The following is a 24,267-nucleotide window of genomic DNA, read 5'->3' on the forward strand; positions in this document are numbered from 1 at the left end:
GCACCATGTTGCAATAAGTAATTTTAACAGCTGTTTCACATATTAACACAGGTTCTTGGACGTAGTACTTTCAGATACTTTTAGCAAAATTGACGGTTCTCTTGGGAGGCCTCAGACTGCTCTTCCACTGACATGGTCGGTTGTGCAAAGGACTGTTAGAGAAACGAGGCAAACATTACTTTGCATCAAAGGGCCATAGCAACAGTGTGCCTTGCCCTTAGGGGGAACCGGGGTGTCAGTATTACTGATTTGAGACAGCCTTGGTAAGGCCTCCATCACAGGAGATGTACTGCGCATTAAGCTGCCATGCTGCAAGGCTGTAGCATATACAAGGTCAGGGTGCAGATTTATGCTTCTTCCTAAGCAGAATGAACAGCGCAGGAGCTATCTAGGGTTTAGGGGAAATGAACCTTTTCATCACATTGATTTCCTAAAGCACCTGGAAAAAAGCTTTGTCAGCCACTGGCATTTGGGTCTGATTGTGACGGATCTGCCCACAATCTGGGCCTCTAGCCTCGATTGGATTGTAGTAGTATGGCTTTTTGGCCATATGCTGTTTGAGTAATAGATAACACTTGTCTTTGGGTTATTCAAACCTTTGTACATCTCATTCCATCAATATGTCATTGGTTTACGTCCTGTGTACTGCCAGTGGCTGTCCAACAAAAATGCATCAGTCAAGTCCATCTTCTATTTAACTGTGAGCTGTTTCTCTGCCACTACTTGGTTCAAACTATATTTCCACCACTGGCCGTGAGACTCAGTCAGCTTAATGCCAAATACGCAACAGAAGTTTGAGCCATATTTTGCAAAAACGATGCTTTAGGTCAGACCGATAGGTGGACGGCAGAGAAGTGCATTATGAAGTCCTCAGGGAAGTATTTATTAGCATTTTGTTGTGGTTTTCCCACTGTGAAATATTGTCAAATTTACAGCTGTTATAGTTAGCATAAATTAAAGCTCACCACAGTTGCCGGAGCAAACTACAGATTTCTCTCTTTTTACACCTACAGATTAAGTTTGTTTTGCGGAATATCACTTACGCAGAAAGATGTCTGTTTTTCCGTAACAAACTCCTCTTAGGAAACTATCAGAACATTATCAGTATCTCAGATATGTGGTCTTTGTGGAAGGGGTTAAAGAAGAATAAAAGTGGGTCTTCTCTCTGTGTGTTGCAGAGATAGGGGGATATGGGCCGGGGGAAGTACAGTATGTCATCTTGTCCGACGCTTTGATCCTCTCAGCCTCTACTTCCATATCTTTTGAGTTCCTGTACCATGTTTGCTTAGACCCCATCACCTCTCCAATGCATCCATCCACCAAAGGGTTTGCTGTTTTTCTGCCAGAGCCGCTGGGCATTTTCAGGCTCTGAAGTGAGGATGCTTAACTACAAAGAACATCAGGCAGCTTTGTTTCAGGATGCAGTTTGCTACAGTAAGACTATCAAATGTTTGTATTAAGCCTCGCAGCACGAAATCAGCTGGCTCTGTGACGGCACAGCTTGTTATTAACTTTTAATTCTGGCCTTAAGATTGTTTTTATTTACGCTCCTCTTTATTCCTGTAATAACAAAGAGTCTCTAATAAGAAACTTCTTAGAGCCACCAATATCTTTATTGCCATCTTAATTTTTCCCTTTTTAGTTTGTGTGTGATTATTAGATAATCATCATGAAATCATGTTGTGTAATTGAAGCTGAAGAGCCGCGTTGTTGATAATGACCTATGTCTTTCTCAATCTAATAATCATTTCAGCCGAATCGAATTTAATTGTGTATCACATTTCTGCTGTGAATGTTTATCGCTGAAATCAAATAAATGGGAACCGAGCAGGTGATTAATGATTTTCATAGAGATGTCTTCTTTATCTGACACCATTATACATTTGCCACGTTGATTAAATCCTAATCAACACCTTGTTCTGCAGTTTGCCAGATTTGCCCCGTGTCGTACAATCCAATAGAGTTCAAATGACTTCAGATGAAAGAGAGTCCAGGGAGGGAGCCGGCCAGGCCTAAAGGGAGGGAGGATTAAGAATGTGTAATTTATTCGATGAAGAGCACTTTCCGTCCTGCCCTCTGTGGTCGGTCGCTTGTAGGAGCGGATGATTCTGAATTTGAAATCGTATATGAGATGGCAGGTGCGGGACGACCTTTTTCAGCTGAGCTGCACGGTTTTCTCAGCTTCATGAGGGTGTAGTCACATCCGAACGAGCAGCCGTGAAGGTGTCTGCTACCTTAAAAAACACTCACAGGTTCATATCAAGCTGAGACTGAACAACGCTCATTGCGACGATTATTGTATCATGGAACACATCTCTAGTAATTGTTCATTAATATGTAGCTGCTGTGTGTGAAATTACTTTTGGTAGTTTTGTTGTTTGTGTTTTAGCTTTAGTGCCGGGGAATCTGGTTGCAATCAATGTCACAATATTAATTACCATGCTGTATTATTGACAATGTTGTAATAATACTGAAGCATGTAACAGAATAGCAAAAGCACAACAAAACAAATATAAAAAATCAAATGAAGGCTCAGTGCACTCCACGTTTATGCATTTAATCTTTAGTTTTTCAATTTCACTACAAATCATTAACTTGAATAACTTGTAAAACAATTACACATTGTGATTGTCCTGATACTACAGACAGTAAATAGTAATTTTCTGAAAGTATTGATCAGATGTTATCTGCTTTATATTCTGTTAGTACGTACTGTTAGTAACTTCATAATAAGAGGTTCTGCATGAGGCCCGAGTAAAGTTTTGGTATCAGTGTACAAAGAGAGAAAGTTCACAGATGGAGCCAGTTGCTAAAAGTGTTAATGTGAGTGTAAATCAATACCTGGAATGTAAGTGATTACCTAAATAGATATTGTAATCTGGGTCTCTGAGCTTTTTGTGCTGCTCCGCCTCACTGCTTCCTGCTGATGTCTTCTGTACTCATACTGACTGCGAATACGACTTTCTGCCTAGAATGCAAATGTAAAGACAATGTTTCAAACCATTGGCCACAATATACGTGCTTGCTGCATTTGACAACTGTTTGGAATAACTGAAAGCACAATGCATTCACCCTGTTCCGAAAAAGGTCATCTGACTTACAAATGACACTTGTGCAAGTTAATTGTCATCACCAGCCGTCACTGAGCTCTATTTCTGTGCTCTTCTTCCTTCCGCAGCTCTGAGGGACCACAGAATCGAGCTGGTGCGAGCCTCGTCGCAGGAGCTCACCATCAGAATCGGTGACGTCAGCCTCTCAGACGAGGGCCAGTACACCTGCTCGCTCTTCACCATGCCTGTCAAGACCACCAAGGCCTTTCTCACTGTTCTGGGTGAGCATGTTTGCTTTGGCCCAGTTTCCACAGGCCAATCACTTCTGGCGAATTCCTCCCTTTCTGACAGTGTGAAAAACATACATTTTAAATCATAGTTTAGTTTCTTCTACACCATACACCTTTAACTTAGAAAAAATGACATTTCTAAATTACATTTCACCCTTGTCTACTAGAAGAGAGGATATAAGTTAAGCTAGCAGTGTTGCTATTTTAATATTTTCTTTTCAGACTGGACAGACACAAAAAACTAAACCTTTTACACGTGTGTAAGACAGACAGTTGTGTGGAGGGATGTGCAGAATTAGAAGAAAAACAAAAGTCAACTCCCACACGCTGTCAACACTTACAGTACATTTATTTAGACATACGTCTCTGAAAGATGACCTTCGTCGGACATCTCACAGCCACCAGGCAGAAAGTAGCAACAGAAACCTGAAGGGAGGATTTAGGTGGATTTTTTTCTTTAATAATCTGAAAAGGTCTGTATATATTTAGTTTCCCACAGAGACTGTATAAAAAGATGGACTACATGACAGCTCCCTAAAGGTGAAGCCAAAATATTTCGAGCGCCCCCTGCTGACTGGCTGCAGTATAGGTCATAAAGCCTGCCTCCTCCATGTTAACAGATGGGACATGAGTCAAACTATAAAATCTAAATACACGACAAATACATTTTTCTCAAACATGGTTTCTGTCATTATAGCTAATCGTTCAAGTGTTCATTTTTCTGACAAGTTTATTTTAATTAGTTATTTGATGCTGTCAAAAGGATGATTGACAGCTCTGCTGACAAAATGCAGATCTGTTCCACATGAGCAGAGTAGAGGAGGAACGGTGAGAGGAGACGTAACTAAAACAATCACTACAGTCATTGAAGTTTCCATATCTGTGAACGTCTGCTACAGACAAACACAAGAAGCTGTTCTGCTGTTAAACACACTGATGTGCGGGATCCTTGCTTGTTTTTTTCAGTAATTTAAGAGTGTGTTTTGGTAAATCGCTACTGTACAGCTCTGACTCCAAATGACGTCACTAGTGCAAGATGGCAGCGCCCGTCACAGGGGCTATTTTGGCGTCGTCCATCTACTGTATATATACAGTCATTGGTTTCCCATTAGGAAGTTGTCACTGTTGTAATACTTCTACAATAATGTTTTGTCCCGCATTAAAAAAACCTCAGTAAAAATATTTAGAAAATGTTTTGTTAAATCTTTTCAAAGGGAGAAGAAGAGTTTGAATACCTGAAGATAGATTTTGCCATACAGGGATTCATTTTAATTGTCAGTGGAACACAGACTCTACCTCTCACTGGATTAAAACTCAGCTCCTCACACTGTGAACACGTTTTCTGCATTTTATTTATAATTCTATTTCCATGCATCCCAGGAGTGCCAGGACGACCAGAGATCACAGGATTCACCAAGCCTGCCATGGAGGGGGACGTAATCACCCTGACGTGCACCACATCGGGCAGCAAACCAGCTGCCAACATCCGGTGGTTCAGAAATGACAAGGAGGTCCAAGGTAAGCATGTGGTGTGGATTTCACAGAGCGTTGTGTCCTCTGCTACCACTTGTACCTTCTTGGAGACTTCATTACTGTCAAGTCATTCAGCTGCTGCATTCCTTTTGTGCTCATACTCATGCATTGTTCCTCCGGCCAGGGTTTAGCGCTGCCATGATTCGCCTGGCTCACAGCCAGCTTTCCTGCTGTCTTTGGAAGCCGTCCAGATTTAGCTGGACTGTAGCGGAGCCGTCCACATTTCACTACCTGACCAAGGTGAAGACATATAGGAGTGCCTGTTATTGATTCTAATTATAAAATGTACATCAACAACACGCTCTGCACAGCATTCTGTTTTCACTGCTGGTGGCACTGAAGTAATGATGCACTCGACTGGCTGATTAATAGAAAACGAAATCAATCAGGCAGTTCTAAATGTGATTATAAAAAAAAGGCTTTTCTCTTTGGCTCTTGCTCGCATCCAATTCATAATAACTGAACAGAGAAGCAGAAAACTCTTAGAGGCTGAAACCAGCATGCGTGATGAAATTACTTTAACAGTTGATTTGTTGCCAGAATTTTGTCAATTCATTTTCTACTGATCGACTTATTGACCTGTAATATGATAAATCATCTGAACACTAGTCAAGTATGCCCAGGAGAAATCGTTTTTTAGAGCAAGACTATTCCCAGAGACGAAAAGTCAGATTGTGAGACAGTTCAGATTGTGAGCACAAAGATTTCATGCTCACAGTGTGAGACGTGCTGCGGGCTTCGTGTTTTGTGTTCACCTAAAAGGACACACACGTGTTAAGGTTCCTCAATGCTTCAAAATGTCTGTGCTGCCAACCTTTTTTCAAAATTATTCTGGTCATCCTATTTGTCCCACAAGTGGCATTAAGGTATTTTGTTTATTTACTTGCAATTCGATTTGTCAAACGAGTCAATGAGGATATGAGAATGCAAACCCAGAAAGGCCACTTAACTAGCTTGATCCAGACTGTAAAACACAGTGACAGACAATGCATTAGGCAGCAGATGGTGCAGTGTAATGTGTGCTGATCACACTAAACCAGCAGAAGTTTTCTGTGCTTTCACACTGTGTGCCTTCCAAGCTTTCACTTTCTTGTATACCTCTTTCCAAACTCTCTGAAGCTTAGTACTCTGTGTTTTTATAGCTTTTATCACGCTCTTATTTCTGCTTTAAGAAAGTACAAAGAAGACAAAAACATAAAAAAATAGCAATGGAATGTTTTTCCTCAATTTGATGGCAGAGGTAAGCTGCGTGCAGCTCTTTAATGTAATGGAGCCTGCTGCGGAGACTCAGTGTGACAGTTGCTCTTTATTGAAGATTTGCACCAGAGAATTTTTTTCTTGGTGGTTCTGTCTGTGTCTGCCCAACATGGCAGCATGATTGATGGGAGTGGGGCTGGGATATGAAGTTTTCTTGTTGAAATGACATGCACGTAGACTCCTGAAAGGCCAGTGGAGAGCTGGCACACAGCATCACAACCACACTTGCTGTCCATCTCAAGAGGCTCTGAGATGATCTCTTTTTTTTGCCTCATGTCTGGAGATGTGCTTGAAAAAATCTTTAAAGCTTAAAACTTTCTATTAACATATATGGATGGATGTGTGCGCATAAAACAAATGTCAAACTGTAGTTCAAACGGGGTTACATAGCTTCATTTTACTGTCTCTAGTGGGTAAAAATAAAAATGTAATACATTCAAGGAGGAGGATTTAAACAATGAAAACATCCTTACATATAAGTTGAGGCATGAATTGATGTATATAATAGATTGGATGCGTGTTGTGTGAACAGCATATCTCTAAAAATCATAATGTGCCCCGAGTGTGCCCCTAACAGTGCCATGTATACAAATGTGATTTTATTAGTTTTACCTGCATATGCTGGATTTTTATGAAGCCGCTTGGGCAAACATACCTGGTGTGATGCATCTCCAAGTCAAAGAGGTAAAGAACAAAGCGGAGACTGGAGGGTTCGACTTAAAAACTTCATTTCCATGTCAAAGTGTCAAAGAGGAGCAATGTCAATCAGCGCTCCGGATGCAAGTCTTTTATAGGTGCTGCTTTAAAGCCTTCTTTCGCGAGGATGTGCTGGGAGCAGCATGTTTTGCCATTGGGTCTTCTCTGGTAGATCATTGCCGTCGGTGTCTGCTGTCAATCAAATCTATCCCCACTGGGGGGACCAGTCTACAAAGCTCCAAGATGACAGCAGGTGTAATAGCAAAAACATGTCACATTTATTTCATGCTATGATGATTTGTTTTTCAACCATTTATATTGGAAGCACACAGGCTTACAAACCTCAAAATGCAAGTGTCATCCATTGTCAAATAATTTGTTTGCAGTTTATAGAGCCATACAAATGACTTGTGTCTCTGACTGACAGCCAGACATCAAATTATAATCTATGGAGGAAAGAATCCACCCACTGTCACTCCCTTTGCATACATAAAGGGGCCGACATGTTTCTTCACAGTGACAAAGGCATATTGAAATACTCAACAGCTCCAACACAGTGAATGATTTTACATTTATGTAGACGAGACATCTAAATCTAGATAATAAATGTATATATCATTATGTTTGTCATTATTTTGGGGTGAAATCTGTGTCATTCTTTGTTGTGGATCAGGCTCACATCGTGTTCTGTAAGATCAAGCAGAGCAACGATTCATTTTTATTTTCAACGTTCCACCCTGAAGTCCTCACATCCAATTTTTAACAGCATGTTTTTTTGTTGCAACTTTTAATTGTCAAAGCTTTTGAACAGCAACAGAAGCAGAAACTTTCTCCCGCCAGTGGAAAGATATGTTCTCCACCGAAGACACAAATGAGTCCAGCTGATTCATATTTGCACTACATGTTTCTCTAATCTGCAGAGATCTGATGATCACAGTGTTTCCTGTACACAGCATCTACTGTAGCAGATAGCGAGGCTGTGGTAAATATTTTCACATGCAAATCAGTGCAATGTGTCAGCAGACTACTTTCAATGTTTGAATCTTTTTGTCACCAAACAAAACTGACTTTAAATCATCAGGAAACTTCATCCTTATAAAACGAGCTCAAAGCAATTATACTTTAACTTCAAATGGCCTCCATTACAACATGAGCTGCTCCTTTTAACGTCTCCACTGTAATGGGCCTTTTTCCCCCTTCATCAGAAACATAAACATTGGCATGTTCTTTTTTATCTGATGCTATTTTCAGTTAGCTCCATGTTGAAGCAGGACAACATTGATATGAGAGGAAGAATGATGTGTCTGTTGTATTCAACACCTGTGGTCATCAGTAGGAATTATCTATGTGTCGCTGAACATTTTAACGTACCCTTTAACCACGACATTTTGTCAATCATAGGCGGCCATCTGTGAAGCCTCAAAACACTATCACCTTTGTTTTCCTGCTCTCTTAGTTGTGGAGGGGAAACATCTGAGAGTTTTACAAATGAGCCACATTACAAGAATGTACCGCCGTATGTTTCAGAACCTCAAGGTGTTTTCTCACATTTATTGCATTAGTTGGTGGTTTTGAGCTATTTTTAGACAATGTACACTCGCTTTTCCACAGCGAGCAGCACTTAAGTGCAAACCAATCTGTTTTCCCCTTCACAGCTTAGATACAAAATAAACATTTATAAATGCATAAAGTTTAAGGGCCTTGAAGTTTAGGCCGAGGCGGCCAAATGTTTGATCAAACACAAGTGGTGCCATTGTGAAACCCAAGAAATAAAAATGTAACTATCCTGTTAAAAAAATATTTTGTGCGCATCCCTTCTCTTATCAGTTGATGATTTCACATTTTCAGCCATTTTTCTCATGTTGCCTTCATCAGTCACCATATGCACATGGTTATTTTCCTTTGACGTCTTGCTTGGGGTGGAAAGCTCAACTGATCAACGGCAGACGTCTGACACAGTGTTCCCTGGCCACGGTTTAAGCACCAGTCTCATCTTCTGATGGAGCAGAAATATAAAACACATGAGATGAATGTGTTTTATAAAGAAATGGTCTTTGCCGCTGTGTCGTCAATAGACAACATTACAAGTAGTTATATTTTTCGCACCAGAGCTCTTCACTACATTACATTTTTATTCATATTACATTTTAATGGTTTCATCCCGAGCTGTTTTTATTGGTCTAACAGCGTTAAAACTACTTTAATGTTAAGTTTAAGTCGTCACTGAAATATTTAAGCCTCTGGAAAATAAACCAAGACACCACAGCAGCTCTTAAAATTTCATTATACAACAAAAAAATATGAGAATGTATAAATATCAAACTATACATAATGATAGACAATAAGTCCAAATGAGTGGATGAAAGCCATGTTAGCATGGATAAAGATTGTTTGTTGCTACCAAACCCACATTGATTCAGACTGTGAGAAGATCGACTTTGTTTGCCATCTCACGCAGAAACCCAAACACAATTTACCTGCAATTACCTTTACACTAATGCCCCTTTTACCCCGCAACTACCAAACATTAAACTACAAACCTTTAAAGCGCCTCACACCTGCTAAATGAGGCGTTTGTTTACACTTTAACAGCATTCAACAGCAAGTTAATTTATAAAGTAGGTCACAGAATGAAATTGCACACTGAACATTTTCTACAAACATTTTAATGCTCATTGGTCAGAAGGCAGTTGGTTGAAAACTCTGCAGTACTCTGGCATTAAAGTAGCACAGCTTTGAAAAGTGTAAAACATGAATCCGCTGTTAGAGAAGGCCTCTCCTGCCCTCATGAAATAAACAAAGGCTGAAATTGTTATTTGGTTTAATCTTCAAGGCCGAGGACAACTTGACCCTATGAACAGTTTAAAACTAATACAGGCCAACTCTAATCCTGCCTCTGAACCTCCTCCTTATTAAAACAGACTCAGAGGTGATGATGACAGCAGGGCCCCCAGTTGCCTGAATGCAGATCTGCTTGCCTCTCGGGGTTCTGGTTTGAAGCGGGTGAACCTGGGCACGTTCGCATTCTTATGAAAGCTGCCTCAGCGTGCTCTGTGGCGATGCTAGCAGCCGCCTTGAAACAGACTGACAGCCTCTCTGTGGCAGCTCTGATGCTGCAGGCGACGTGATGAATGAGGGGAAAAGCTGGAGAGATTTGTGTTTGACACCACAGAGGTACTTACTATCCCCCCTCTGTACTTCAGGGCAAGATGCAAGGCCTTTGGCTTGCAAATGCAAGGCCTCTGACTTTCTTGTTTGCTCAAATGATACGTGATGTTTGAAATTAGGCCTCTGAAATAATCTAATTTGTGATGCATTAATCATCAAGCGCGTGATATCCTGAGGCTAGAGAGACTGAAATGGTGAACTTTATTTCTTTGTTTCCTCCTCGAGGATTTATATTCTTCTTTTTCTCTCTCCTGTTTCTGATTTAGTGCGTTTAAATATTCCTAAAAGGTCAAGAAACAAAAAACAGTAGAATGGAAATGAAATTATAGATTAAAAAATGAGTTGATCTTTCTTTCTTCTTCCAAGCTTTTGAGACAAAGTTAGAGACACCCAAACTATTATCATGTGTAGATAATTTCAGGCTTTTATCATTATAATCAAATAGTATGAACAAAATAAGAATTATATTTTATCAGCAGAACCTTAAAGTGTTAATCTTGAAGATCTCGGTTTCGTTCTCTTTGGCGGCACCTATGGTGATAAACGGTAATTGCGGGAGCACACTTCGCAGATATCCAGACAGTGTTGCATGTGTGACGTCCACGGTAACTCTTGTGACTCTTGATTTCCCTCGCTGACGGTCGCTTTCCTTTTTAGACTGTTTGCCTTCATCTGAGCGTCAAATTTGTTTTTCTTTTCTTTGGATTTTCACTTATTTTTGAAGTTGTATCTGTAGTCATTGATATTTTCTTTCTTTGTTCAGCCATAGTTGATTGCTGTTTAGTTGCAACACTTGCAGAGACCGGAAAAGCAGCCGCTTAGCTCCGCCTACCCTCTCTGGCAGACCAACCACTGCTGGCTGATTGAAAACGCATCACTAACTGCTAGCTTGTGATTTTTTCCATGAAAGTCGCCACAGACACCCAGTCTGTAATACTGCAAATGTAAAGGCTTCCATCAGTGGGCCATAGGCTCAATCACCATTGTGTTACCTCATTCAGTGATAGATAGAGACTTAACAGACATTTATTTAAATGAAAATCTTCAAGATTACTTTAAAGATGTGAAAAATACGTAGAAACAGTAACTGTTTTAGTAGTTGTACTAGCAGTAGTAGTTGTAACAGTAGTAGTTGCAGTCAAAGTTGGGTTCGTGGTTTCACTGTAAAGTCCTATAAAATATTAATCCTCCTGCACATTAGAAAATCAAAGAGAATCAGTGGAGTGGAACAAATGGGACAGATCAGAACAAAGTGAAGATGATATGAGTGATCTGGGTTTCATTGCAAGGGGCTTTTAGTATTTCATAGACCAAGGGATTGAACCATTCATGTGCTGCTTTTGTGTGCGTGTGTGTTATTTGTGAGTGAGGGAGTGAAGTAAGTACATACACGTGTATTGACTGAGGTGGGTTTGCACTGGATGGCAGAAAGTCAAAGCAAAGGAAGAGGCGGAGGGGGGAGGATGTAGTGCACGGAGGAGGGTGAGGAAACAGTAGCGTCTCATGTGAAAGTCCATTTGAGGCTGTCGTCATGTTGTTCTTTTTGCCTTGTTCGATAATCTTGTACAGCTGTTTTTGGAGACGCCGCCACACAAGGCGTTGACAGCAGAGCAGCAGTAAATTACAAAGAAATGCTTCCAATTATAAGTTAAGAGGCATCTCAAAATGAAGACGACAACACAGGGCAGGGAGAAACAAGCACAAATCGAGATCTGAAGCTGTGTAAAAGGTGAATGTCTGGGCATGAAAGTAAGACAAAGCAGACGGAAGAAAGAAAAGGTGTGACTCCAACTATGGAAATCCATCCCGCGCTGCCGGGGGAGTGCGTGCCTGTTTGTGTTGACTGGGATGTTTGAGAGATGGTCCTGGAGGAGCAAACACACCCAACCAACCGAGTCAACGCTCGTACTGCTCTCCCCTCACTATTCACTCTACTTTGACTTGACTTTCAAAGGCCAAGGATTCTCCCCCTCAAAGGAGATGCAGAGAAAAACAACAACACTGCAGCTGTCTGTGTCAGAAAAGCAAAATCTTGAAGTAAAATTTCATGTTTCTCACATTTTCATAAACGTTCAAGCTGGTTTCTGTTTTTCTCTGCTTCTTTTTTTGAAAAATAATTTCTTGCATGAAGGGCTTTGACAAAACCCAGACCTTTTTGCCAAAAATATTATTAATTAAAAGTGGTTGGCACCCATTTTGTGACTCTCTGCAGGCTCTACGAAGGCAAATGCCACTGGAAAATCCTTCACAGTGAGGAGCAGCCTTCAGTTCCATGTGGACAGACAAGACGATGGCGTCGCCTACACCTGCAGTGTGGAGCACGTGTCTCTGTCCAACCCCTACATGACGACTGAGGTCCTGGAGGTCCACTGTGAGTGCAGTCATACACACCCTCGAAAGCTGGATTAGGCGTAAGATTAGCATTGAGAAGAAAGACAAGGATTGAGATTACATTTATGTCTGCAGGTTTAGCTTTGCATTTGCTCAGGATTAGTGCAGGATTAGTTTGCAGGTAAGGGATTAGTACCAGGCAGAACAGGGATATGGGCTAAAGCTAAAAGCTGCCCAATGGGTAAAGAACTAACTACTGTTGTACTTTGTCAGTGTTGGAGCCTCAAACACACAGTTCTGCTTTAGCATTGGATTTTTTTCTGTCTCCTCTTCACAGATGCTCCCCATCTGGAAATCATACATTCACTGATTATCCCACAGGAAGGGCAATACTTCAAATTGGAGTGTGTTTCCAGAGGCAACCCAATGTAAGTTGGCATTCATTTACAACTTCAATTTGGTGTCAGCTTCTAGAATGAAAGGAGGCAAACTTTGGACTTGAAATGTGATTTCGCTTCACTCTTTCAGTTTGTTTATTTCTTCACATGTAGGAAATAGAAAGCAGCAAGATAAAAAAAAGAAAATATTGTCTTTATTTTTTTCCTTTCCCAGACCTGACCCCGTGCTGTGGTCTAAAGATGGAGGGGAGCTGCCAGACATTGAGCGTATGATTGTGGAGGGCAGAGAACTAACCATCACCACACTAAACAAAACAGACAATGGCACTTACCGCTGCGAGGGCAGCAACCACCTGGGGACCAGCAGTGCTGAATATATACTGTTTGTATATGGTGTGTAGCCTCTTTCTAGTCTTACTGCAGATTCAGTTTAGCTGTTACTTCATATTCAATGCTTTGCAGTACACTCTGTGCTCACTCAAGATAGTTGGTGTCAATTACAAAGATGCAAAACTGACAGAGTGCTTGTCAGTCTCTTCAGTCTCTGAAGAGTTGTCAGTTTGTCAGTGTCTTACCCTAAAGATAAATCATAAAGAAAGCACCAAAAGCAACCCTCAATATAAAAGATTTATCAACCAGGGAAGATGAAGTTCAGCTTCTCCAGGAATGACAATTTTTCTGTCAGATATTTTGCTCATCAAAATGACTGTTTAGAGACATGATAAATGGAAGGAACATTTGACTCCAGTCATTGGTGATTCATTCATTAATGTAAGCCCAAATAGACTCCCTGGGACCATGTGAAGAATGAGCATAACATGGATAATGAGTGGATATTTAAGAAAGCATAACTGTTGCTTGTTTTAAATTTGAATTATCAAAGAATTAACAATTTCCCAGCAAAATATTAATTGTAATTTGAATACTTTGGGCTTTGTTAGGATAATTTTTGGGCCTTTTTATGTCTTTATTGAGTGAGAGGACAGTGGACAGTGTCAGAAACATGGGAAGAGAGAGTGCTGGATGACTATAGCCTCTGCACACGTGCAATTAAATCGCTGAGCTACACGGCGCCCCAACATTAAATACATTTAAACTTTACATTTTAGACACAACTATATTATCTTTGTGTGATCATGCAGTTACAGAGCGGATTGATTTGAAAAGTTCCAACACACGATCTTCCAAAAATGTGTAACTCCGTGGTGACTAACAACAAAGCAGACATGCTCGCTGCGATTGATAACACGACTTAAGTTAGTTAAGATTCTCAGCTGCCAGGAACACAGTAACAATTGCAACTCTCTCAAATTTCCACCAATTGGGGGTGCTGGTAGAGCTCAGGTGGGAGAGCGGGCGCCCTGTGTGCAGAGGCTGCGGTCCTCGACACGCTGGTCCCAGGCTCGACTCCCTGTCTGCCTGTAATTTGGTGCATGTCATCTCCCACTCTCTCCTCCCCACATTTGCTTTTGTCTATCTTCAGCTATCCTATCTAATAAAGGAAGGCCAAAAAATGTCATCTTAAAAAAAAATGAAAATGGAAAAGTACTGTATTAGTGGTACTAATACAGTACTTTTCATCTTTAGTAGGACAAAGTGCTTTTCAGTTTGCTGGTTATTCACCCGTGAACACTCACACTGAGGGCAGCAGTCCATCAGGTTGCACCAAATCAGGTTCAGTGACTTGTTCAAGAATACTTCACCGTGTAGATGGAGCCGCCAGCCCTGCGAATAATGTAAAACCTGCCTTACCTCTTTGGGCCACAGCCGACTGTTTGTAAAATGATTATCCATAATTTGTTGTAAATGGAGCTACAATAATACAATGGTAAAAGATGGCATCCAATATCTGACCTCAAAAATAATAGTAATGTTATTTTATACAATCACGAGGTCCAGATATATGAAATTAAAGCTATTGCCATTTGTTGGACCAACAGTAATGCAAGAAATTATCTGTAGTATGCTGGTCACCAGTTTGCAGACCGTTACCTTAAAATTTACATCCAAATCTTGCCTCTGCATTGTGCAGGATAACCCAGTTTACCTCCCTGTACTGTAAATATTGCTACACCGGTTCAGCTTTTGGGCAGTCCCTAAGAGGAAACGGTGAAAAAAGTGTTAAGGATGCAGAATTTAGCTTCCCAGTACTGCCTGGAGGAGAGATAAGTTAATCCCGAGACAGTGGAGCTGCTCAGAGAATAAAGACAGCATGGTGCAGGAAACGGATCATTAAGGCCTCTGCAGCACATGTTTATAACGTTTATCAAATACAGCCAAGTTAAAGTACAAAAACAAGGACAGAATATTAAAATTCAACATGGATTTATTTGCTTCTGTTTTTGCCAATTAAACAGTCCCACACGTCAGTGCAGTTTGTTTGGGAGCGACTTATCACAGCTCAGACGCCGGACTTATTCAAGCTCACACACAGTTAGTGGATGCACAGCAGCTTCTTTGTTCGATTTTAAAGGAAGAGGTTTTCAGGGAGAGGAAGGCCTTCAATGGGTAAAAAACGAGGGAAAGGAGGATGACACCTTCGTCCTTTCAGCTTTTGTTAACTCAAGTCTCTTCTTTCATCGTGCTCATTGAACAGGCCAGGCAGTCATGTCAGGCTATACTATACAATGCTCTCATATATGGTAGCCGTGTGCTGGACCAGAGTCTTTAAATTTCACTGGCAGTAAAATATTTTTATTATCTCAAATTATAAAGAAACCTGGAATTTTGCATGCTTCTACTTTTTGTCAGACTAAATGAGGAAAAAGGCAAACTTCTAAGCAGCCCTCTCACACTGAACACAAAGGTCCTGGGTACTCGGGAAGGATGAAAAATGTAGTCAAAGCGGGTAAAAGATGTGTGAGACGGGCTCATTTCCACTGATGATGACAGTCATTCTTCAGAGCTGCACCGTGTCTGGCTGAATACTTCCCGGGTCTCTCCGGATCGTCTCAGCCTCTAAGCCTAATTTGCTAATGACAGGAGAGCTGAGAAGCAATAAATGTCATCGCTCTACTGCAATTTATCACCGTCTGCAATTATGCCCCTTAATACACTGCATTAAATAAAGCAAAGAAACGGCGTTTGAAAATTACTCTGAGTAAGATGTTTGAGAGATGATAACGGATAGTAGTTTGGTTAAATACAGTTGAGAAATGATTGCGTCTGTGCGCTGCAGACTCACTTCACCCATATCTCACTTTTTCATTGTACATTTTCATGTCCGAAAGCTCGACACCTTATTTACCCACCATTCTTAATAGTTTGAAAATGCAATAAATGTCAGAAATGTGAGTCCTCCATCTGTGACTCATTTTTCTACCTCAGAAATGTTGCTAAAAGAATTTATTCATTCATTAAAAGCCTGAGTCATTTGTGTAACTTTGTGTTTCTTTTTTTTTTCTGTTTAATTTTGCCCGTTTTCATTGAGGTCAAAGACATTAAATTTACCAGCCACGTGCAGTAATTGATTTGTGCCGTTTGAGTTTCCTCATGTTGAGCCTCTTCCCCGTGGAGAGGTTTGTTTTGGCTCCTTGCTGTTCCTGTGTTCATTAAGCAGACGTCATCACCTTAGTGCCTCCATCTTCAGCTCCATGCTTCCTCTCCCTCTCCAGCCGCTATTCTTCCAATCTTTTAACACGACATTCTCGCATCAGGCATAGGCAGTCACAGCTGCGTTCACAGGTCTGCTTGCATCCCCCCCATGGCCCCGCTTCAACGCTCCATGCACTCACAAACATGACACTGTTGATGATTGATGAGCTAACAACTAGGCTTTGAGCTAGAAAATAGCTTTGTTTTACTGGATGAATTCAATACTCTATTTTTTTTCTCTTTCCTTTCTGCTTTAGTTTCTTATACACCGCGCTGCTGCCTCACCTGTATTTTATTACTGTTTCTGATTAGATTTATTTTTGGTAGCTCACAATAATCAGCCATCGTAGCACATCCGGTTGTTACTGCTTGTCAACCATTGCTTAAATTTACATATTTGCAGGAGCAGAAAATGAAAGACATGAGAGTGTTTATACTCTGTTATGAGGCTGAATGGTTTCTACCATTACGACCAAACAATAAGAGCACATGCAATTACCTTTGAATGATGTTTATCAAAATGACATGCTCCATGTGTTTACTTCACTTCATTTCTCCTAATGGAATTAGAGTTGTTGTGTGTGGCTTTGGGCACTCTGCAGGTTGAACCTGCGTAATGTTTGCCTTAATAGTCAAAATAGCTTCAGTAGAGCATTGAGCATTTAGAGACAACACAACGGTGACTTATATTTGGGATGTGTTTCAATTTGATATTCAACCCATGATCCTGAAATTAGCCTGTGGAGTTTTCCTGTAAACAAACAAAGTTTATGTCTAAATCTTTTTTCATTTAAATGCGTTAAGACTCTCTTTAAGGTGGAGTGAACATTTTGATGAATTTCCTTCCTCATAAGATATTTTCAAAGCCTTCTGGTGTGATATTTTAAGCTCTGGATTGTTTATGGTCTTTCCTTCGGTCAGCCGAATCACGTGAAACATTGACTGGGTTCATGTGGTCTTTGCACACCGGCCCAAAACTCAGGTGGGGATTGATGCTCTCTACATTAAAGGGTTAAAGGGTTAAAGGGTTGGTTGACACAAAGGACAAAAAAAACAAACACATTTTCCTATTTACCTCTAGTGTTATAAGCCACAGAGAGTGTTGGCTTTATTTCCTCTGGTTTTGAGATATTTGTCTGTAAGATCGGCTTTCACCATAAAACAATGGTGGTCGATGAATTTGAACAGCATTTTTTTCCACAGTTAAAATGTTAGACAGATATCTTTCAACCTGAGCAAATATCAGAACTATCTGCATAGCTACATACCCACCAGGTCAGAGAAAAAAAATCTCAGTGTGTTCGCTTTTGTTCTTCATCTTGTCCTTGTTGATGTATCCTGTGCTGCTCTCTCAGTGACCTTTTCCAGTAACTCCAGTTAAGCACTTGGCTCTGACAGCAAGCTCCGCTTACCGTCACTTCTGCATGCTGTCAAAGTAAAATACAGAGAAAAAAGACCATGCTAATATCTCATGTTTCCTTTGAACTTTGTGGTCACCTTCCTTATCACGGTGTTGTTCCCCTCGTCTTCCCCTACTGCTGTCAATGTCTGCAACCATGGCAACAGCCAAAGACTTTCCAGGGCCTACAACAGGTAAATATCCCACTAGCAGTCATTGCAAGCCAGATTTACAGTGTGTGGTGCTGGATCTGGATTTGGGTCAGGACACATCACGACCTCCACACAGCATGAGCCAAACCATCACCATGCATGGATGCTCACTCTGCTGACGCCAGCTGCTTTGTCTCCAGCCATGTCACAGGCTGCATAAGTTATCACACAATATGTTTCTGGCTTGGTTTGTCTTTGCACAATGAAACAGACGTCTCTATCAGAGAGGAGCTGGGCTGCAGATTGTATCTGTGCCGGTGTGTAAATATTTGTTTTCAGATCATGTGGTTACCGAGGAAATGGAAGCGGAAGTCCAAATTCTTTGAGGGAACATAATGTGATTACAGAGATCTTGGGAAATATTTCTGTTTTCCGTATTCATACTGGGACTTTAATGAACTAATCTATGTGCAGCTGCAGTGATTTAGTTTTATATGGGATGTATCTGAATACATTTGTATTCATATAAGGTTTAAAGTACTTGGCAATGTGTCTATGTGAGACAGGAAGGAAACAGTAAATGTCTGTGTTGTGTGCCACTGACACATCTGGAGTTTTCATTTTGTGTAACTAGTTTCTTGTTTCATGATTAGTAAAATTTGTTTAAATTTTTGGTTTGGATTGCCATGAGAATAATCAGTGTCTTAACACCTTTTTTAAAGCTGAGAAATCTGCATATGTAGCCAGTTGTGTCGATATGTTAAGTTCAGCTGCAGTGCAGCAGGAGCAGTTTAGCTTGTCTCGTTCCTGTGAGCTGTGTGCACCAGCCGAGTGTGATACCAAAATTGCTTATGCCCCTTGTTGACAGTGGAATCACCTGAACAGATCATTATTTCCATTGACATGCAACCAAAATTGAGTTAATTAACTTTTGTTCCAAAACAGTTATTGTTTCGGTCTGAAGCGCCTGCTTGTGAGTCCCTGATAAAACAATCCTGGTTCTCGTCTGCATGGAGTAATAAATAATAAACTGCATGTTTCACGACTTCATTCTTTTTTTAACGCCCCACACTTTGGGTTGCTGAAAATGAGGGTTGCATTCCGTTAACAGAGCAGTATAACGAGGTTTGTAGGAACATTCCCGCCGTCATTTTCCAGGGTCACTTTGCAAAAGTGAGCACAAGCCATAGCCATTCATCAGCTTGAGATAATGAGAGCACACAAGGTGCACAGTAAAGACACAGCCACTTACAGTTTATTACAGGACAGACACAAAGGCATGCTCCTGCTTGAGAAACCTTGAGCTCGCTCTCTGCCTGGAGGATGCCTCATGTTAAATAACACTTATTTAAAAAGGCTGCTCCTCAGCAGCAGAAATCAGCCAGCGAGCGAGGGGATAACATAAAAGATAGCATGTGATAAGGCTTTGGCAAGAAAATGTAACACCACTCAAAGCTAGACTTCAATTTTCTTGCAGCATCTTGCTGTTGCTAATTCCACATTTTAGAACTGTGCAGAGATTTGTGGTATTTGAAATGATTATGTCTTTTCTACCTTAATTTAAGCACTTCACAGCAGCAATGTTAGGTTGTAGCACATAAGACAGAAGCTCATTTGGGAATGTTGTGCTTTGTGTGTTCGAGCTACATCTGGACTTTTTCAGGATAATTGCAGGTGTAAAATGTTTTCATTGCTGTTTAAGAAATGTCTGCAGCTGCATTAGAAAGCAGCAAAACATCTTGCAGGTGTTAACATTATCTCTCCACTCTTCCCTCCTTTCCCTCTATCTCTGTCTTTTTTTCAGACCCTAATGCTTTAGGACAGCATGGACCTGACCACGCTTTAATCGGCGGTGTTGTTGCAGTCGTGGTCTTCATCACCTTGTGTCTGATAATAGTTCTGGGACGATATCTGGCCAGACATAAAGGTAAAACAGGTCACTTGAACTCCCTTGAATAACAATTTTCTTGCTTGGATTAAATGTGTATGTCTGGTGCTCTCCAGCAGCAGGATAACTGGCTGTGGCTCTGTGTGTCTACAGGGACGTATCTAACACATGAGGCCAAAGGAGCAGAGGACGCTCCTGACGCAGACACAGCCATCATCAATGCTGAAGGAAACCACGTGCATGCAGAGGAAAAGAAAGAGTACTTCATTTAGACTTCTGTTTTCCTTTGTTTCATGACAACTTTTGACAGCAGACATGCAAATTTTAAGCTGCCTCAGCTCCACTACACGATCGGTTTTGCTTTACTTACTTATTCTTTTGTCTTCTTCAGAAAGCTCATGCTTGGAAATGCTTGTTTTCAAAGCATTCGCTGACAATATAGCCTTCTCCTTTTGTAATCAATGTAAACCATGTACAATGGGATTATTTCCAGTTCAGTTTCACGGTGCCTAAATGCTGTACATTTTTCTGCATTTCTTTCAGTGCTTTCATTAACGTTTTCTCAACTCTCTCTTACTTTACCTGGTATACAACTTTTTGCAGACTTTTTAAAATTCAGAAGCAACGAGTGACGTGCTTAAACTCAAGTGAAAGTAAAGTCTTAGCTTTTCAAACGGTTTTGCTTGAAAGCAAAATATGTTGATTTAATCAGTTGTCACACATTTACATCAGAAGAGTCTTTTCGGTAATACAACGTGGTTTTGGATGTTTCCTGGCGTTTACCCCACCATAGCCATACATTCAAAAAGTCATACTGACAAAACAAAACATAGAAGCACAATCTCTGTGATTGTCTCTAGATAAAATCCAACCCCTCTTGGCACTGTCTGTATATTTCTGCTGATTGATTTATTATCAGTTTTCTCACATGCTGTTGATTTGTACCAACAGAGAACAAGTTAGAAAATTAAAGCACAAAAGTCTGAGGACTAACATGGTGGGAAAACGCATCAACTGTTTCTTGTCTCAGGATTCAATATGAGTCGAGATGGAGAGACGGAGTCCGACACGTGATAAAGATTTCAGTACCGTTGCAGTTCTCGTCATGGATGAGGAACTTTAATTTTGGTTGGCGATTTGATGTAAGATCCAAACTGAATGAGTGGAACCTTGTGAGGGTTCATTATTTATGTTGAATTTTATTGAACAACTATGCTCAATGTGTGGATATTGCTGTAAAATACTTTGCTAACGTGAATATTGGTGAACAATATTGTTGAATCTTGGGATCCCTGACACATTACAATTTGTATATTAGCATCTAAAGTATTTAAAGTATTTCACAAGTCTTCATTTTTTCCCCATTTATCTAACAAGAGGTCGTTTTGCCTGATGGCGTGTAAATAATGTGTAAGTATTCAACTTTAGTAAAAGATCAAACACCGGTTATAGAGTTTAATTTCAGGTCATATCAGTTCACGTCACTTTGATGCGGTTGTTTTCACACTTCTGAAGATTTTATTGAACAGGGATTCTAATGAATTGATTAAAATGTAAAAAAGGAAAAAAAATCTGGTCAAAAATATCTGTATTTATTATTATGATTGATGACATTTATTATATAATAATATATTGATTGATATTATTGCTGTTACTAAAGTAGTTGTCTGACATTAACTTTTCCATTTTTTAATTCTGTAACTTCTCATGAAAACAATACAAGGATCACCGTTATGGCCTTTGAGTTTGCTGCAAACAGTACTAATGACATGTTGAGGCATTGGTGAATCAGACGTCCCCTCACTGTATAAAGTCACTGTATCAAAGACATTTGAACACATTGCCAATGCTCATACATGTTATTTTGTTAGTTCGATATGATGCTATAAATAACTCATTTTGTACAAAGTTTTAATCGCTGTAATTTATTTGCTTTTTATGGGGGATGTGTGAGGTTTGCTTTTTTCTCAGTATTGAATATTCATTTTTCAACTATGCCACTGTAAAAAAAAAAAGAAAAGAAAAAGAGAGACAAAGTGCGGATTAAAATATGAACAACTTGAAAACTGCCATTTTGTTGTGACTAGGTTTGTACTTTGAAATGCACTCAAGAGTAATTCTTTGTGCTGCTGAATTGCATTACATTACCCACAGTCATAATATCAGTCTGCATATCCACAGTTATATAAAAGGGAGCATATGTTGATGGACAGTGCTTTGACCAGAGCTGCACTGTAATTGTTATTCCCTGAAACTGTCGAGTATTACTCAGCCTTTAGTATTAATAATATATGCAAAGTGTTGAAGGATTAAAAAACCATGAACTCCTCAGGAAGATTGCCCGAGGCTCTCAGCTCCACTCATGATTTGTGCATTAATACAGGGTGACAAAAGGAAGACTTGAGTCTCCCAAAATTCTTCCCCCGTCTCGCTGGAGCTGAGTTCGATATGCTTGAAGTGAAACTACCCGCAGATGTCAACGCAGCAGGCTGCTGTTGCCCTTGTTTTAACAAGCTTGAGAAAGGAAGAAGGCTGTGAGGACAACTGGAGGCAAAGCACTTTGTGATTTGACATTATGGTCAGGATTGTGAGGATACAGCTGATTGCTTTAATTGGAAGTGAAATGATAACACTTAAGATGAAATCTTCATTGATCCCCGCAGGGAAATTAGATTGTTGAAAAAGCAGAGAGGAGTATCATCTAAGGGGAGACAAGACAAAGGGAATAAATGTGCTAAATATGTGACAAACTGTCAAACATGTAGCAAAAAGACAGCATCAGTAAAATAGAGTGGGAACACATGTGGGGATGAAACATATGCAGACGTTGGCTTTGTTACGGTGTGAAATATAGGAGGACTATGGATCACTGATTAATAGATTGGTGCAGGTATTTGAATTCATGCCTACTTAATAACTCTAAATAAGGATTACTGCAGGATAAATACAGTAGGTGAGGATTAGTATGCATAAAAATGCAGCCTATACATAATCAAGCGCATATTAACACACCTTGAGTATATGAGAGACACATGGGAAGATCCACAATGAGTATTCCAAGAATTTGAAGTGCAAATGTGCATTGTATTTACATTATCCAAACAAGGCCATATGCACTAACCTGAAGGCTAATGGTCTGTACAAGCATTCTAAAAACTACACCTCATCAAACCGACTAAAGCAAATGTTGATTATAGTGTCTAATGGTAATCTAGTTACTAAATGTGTAGTAAACCTTCCCAATTTAGAAAAATAAAAGAAAGCACCTTTTATGGTGCATTTGCTGTGCTTCAGTAGCACAGATGAACTTTGAGGAATCTGAGGATAGAGATAATAGCCTTGTGCAGATCACTGAGCTCATATTAAATATCACGACATCCTTAAAGAGAGATCTCGTTCCAGGACACAGGCCTCGTGTCATTATGATCCTCCATTCTTCAGCTCCCATTGACCTTGAGCATAATGTTGCTTCCCAGCAGACTAATGTTGCCATTATCAACACACTGTCCGGCCAACCATCTGCCTGCTACACACATCGCCTCGCTCCCCCTCTCCTCTCGCAGAGACAGTTCCCCATGCTCACTTCATAATCATTACCACCAAAAGCCCAGCCAGTTCAAATAAACATCAGCTCCCACCATCACACTCCTTCCTATTATTAAAAGCTCAGTGCTTCGTTAAGCTATGTAAATTGAGATGGACTGTCTTGAATAATGCCTGGCAGAAAATAATGCTAAGAATCAATCATAATTTAGTAATTGGATATTTGTGGGGGGGACACTCGCGTGCAATCGTAAATAGTGAGTTGGAAAATGGATTTTCTCTTTACCCTTGAAATGTGAGAACCATACCCTGGGCAATGTAACAATCACAGCATGACCTCTGAGGAGGCCTTGTAAGTCTTACTAAACTGCAGAAACTGATCCTCACTGTACCCTGTAGGCAGGGTCCATATCAGTCCTGCAGCTCACAATAAGCTCTTATCATAGCAGCACAGAAGTCTCTGACAGAATCCTTCAGGGACGAATTGATATCTTAAAAAACATTATTACACTTAAACATACGAGCTCTACAGCACAATTCTGATTTTGCAATCTTGAACAATAATTCTCGAGCAGTTTCCAATCCTGTACCATTAAATAGTCAATCTGGGTGTGCTTTTCATGTTCTTCTTTGTACTCCCAACATAAAGACTCTAGTAGAAAAGTTTCTTACTATAATTCGGACGACTTTCTTTTTTCTGTTTTGTCCCACAGTTCTTCTGTAGATTAGTGACAACTGGAGGAGCCTTAGCAAGCCTGTGCGTGAAAAGCCCCTCCAACCCTGACACAAATAGTGCTCCTTCTTTTGGATTAACAGCACAACGTTTTATGCAGAAGTAACAGTAATTCCACTTGTTTTCACTATCCAAGCATGTAAATTGCCTTGTGTTATTCACTGGGCGATTTGCTGAGGAAGTAAAAGGATAAAAGGATTTCCAAGATGTGGATGGGATTGCAAGCAAAAGCAGT

At 40.3% G+C, this 24,267-nt stretch overlaps 1 protein-coding gene across 3 annotated transcripts in view; it reads left to right on the forward strand.

The window, feature by feature from the left end:
- Positions 1–21,931, forward strand: part of cadm2b (cell adhesion molecule 2b) — a 140,757-nt gene extending 118,826 nt beyond the window's left edge. For 2 of the 3 annotated variants that reach the window (XM_069668306.1, XM_069668308.1), the window contains 8 exons: positions 3,179–3,331; positions 4,721–4,858; positions 12,207–12,365; positions 12,663–12,753; positions 12,938–13,116; positions 17,884–17,910; positions 19,673–19,795; positions 19,910–21,931. In XM_069668306.1, the coding sequence (XP_069524407.1) occupies positions 3,179–3,331; positions 4,721–4,858; positions 12,207–12,365; positions 12,663–12,753; positions 12,938–13,116; positions 17,884–17,910; positions 19,673–19,795; positions 19,910–20,028 (989 nt within the window). In that variant the 3' untranslated portion in view covers positions 20,029–21,931. The remainder of the gene's footprint in view (positions 1–3,178; positions 3,332–4,720; positions 4,859–12,206; positions 12,366–12,662; positions 12,754–12,937; positions 13,117–17,883; positions 17,911–19,672; positions 19,796–19,909) is intronic. The other variant, XM_069668307.1, reaches the window with a different exon arrangement.
- Positions 21,932–24,267: the final 2,336 nt, after the last annotated feature.

Source organism: Semicossyphus pulcher, unplaced genomic scaffold (genome assembly GCF_022749685.1).
Source record: "Semicossyphus pulcher isolate SPU_LCO1_2020_fin unplaced genomic scaffold, fSemPul1.0.p SCAF_19, whole genome shotgun sequence".
Lineage (NCBI taxonomy): Eukaryota > Metazoa > Chordata > Actinopteri > Labriformes > Labridae > Semicossyphus > Semicossyphus pulcher.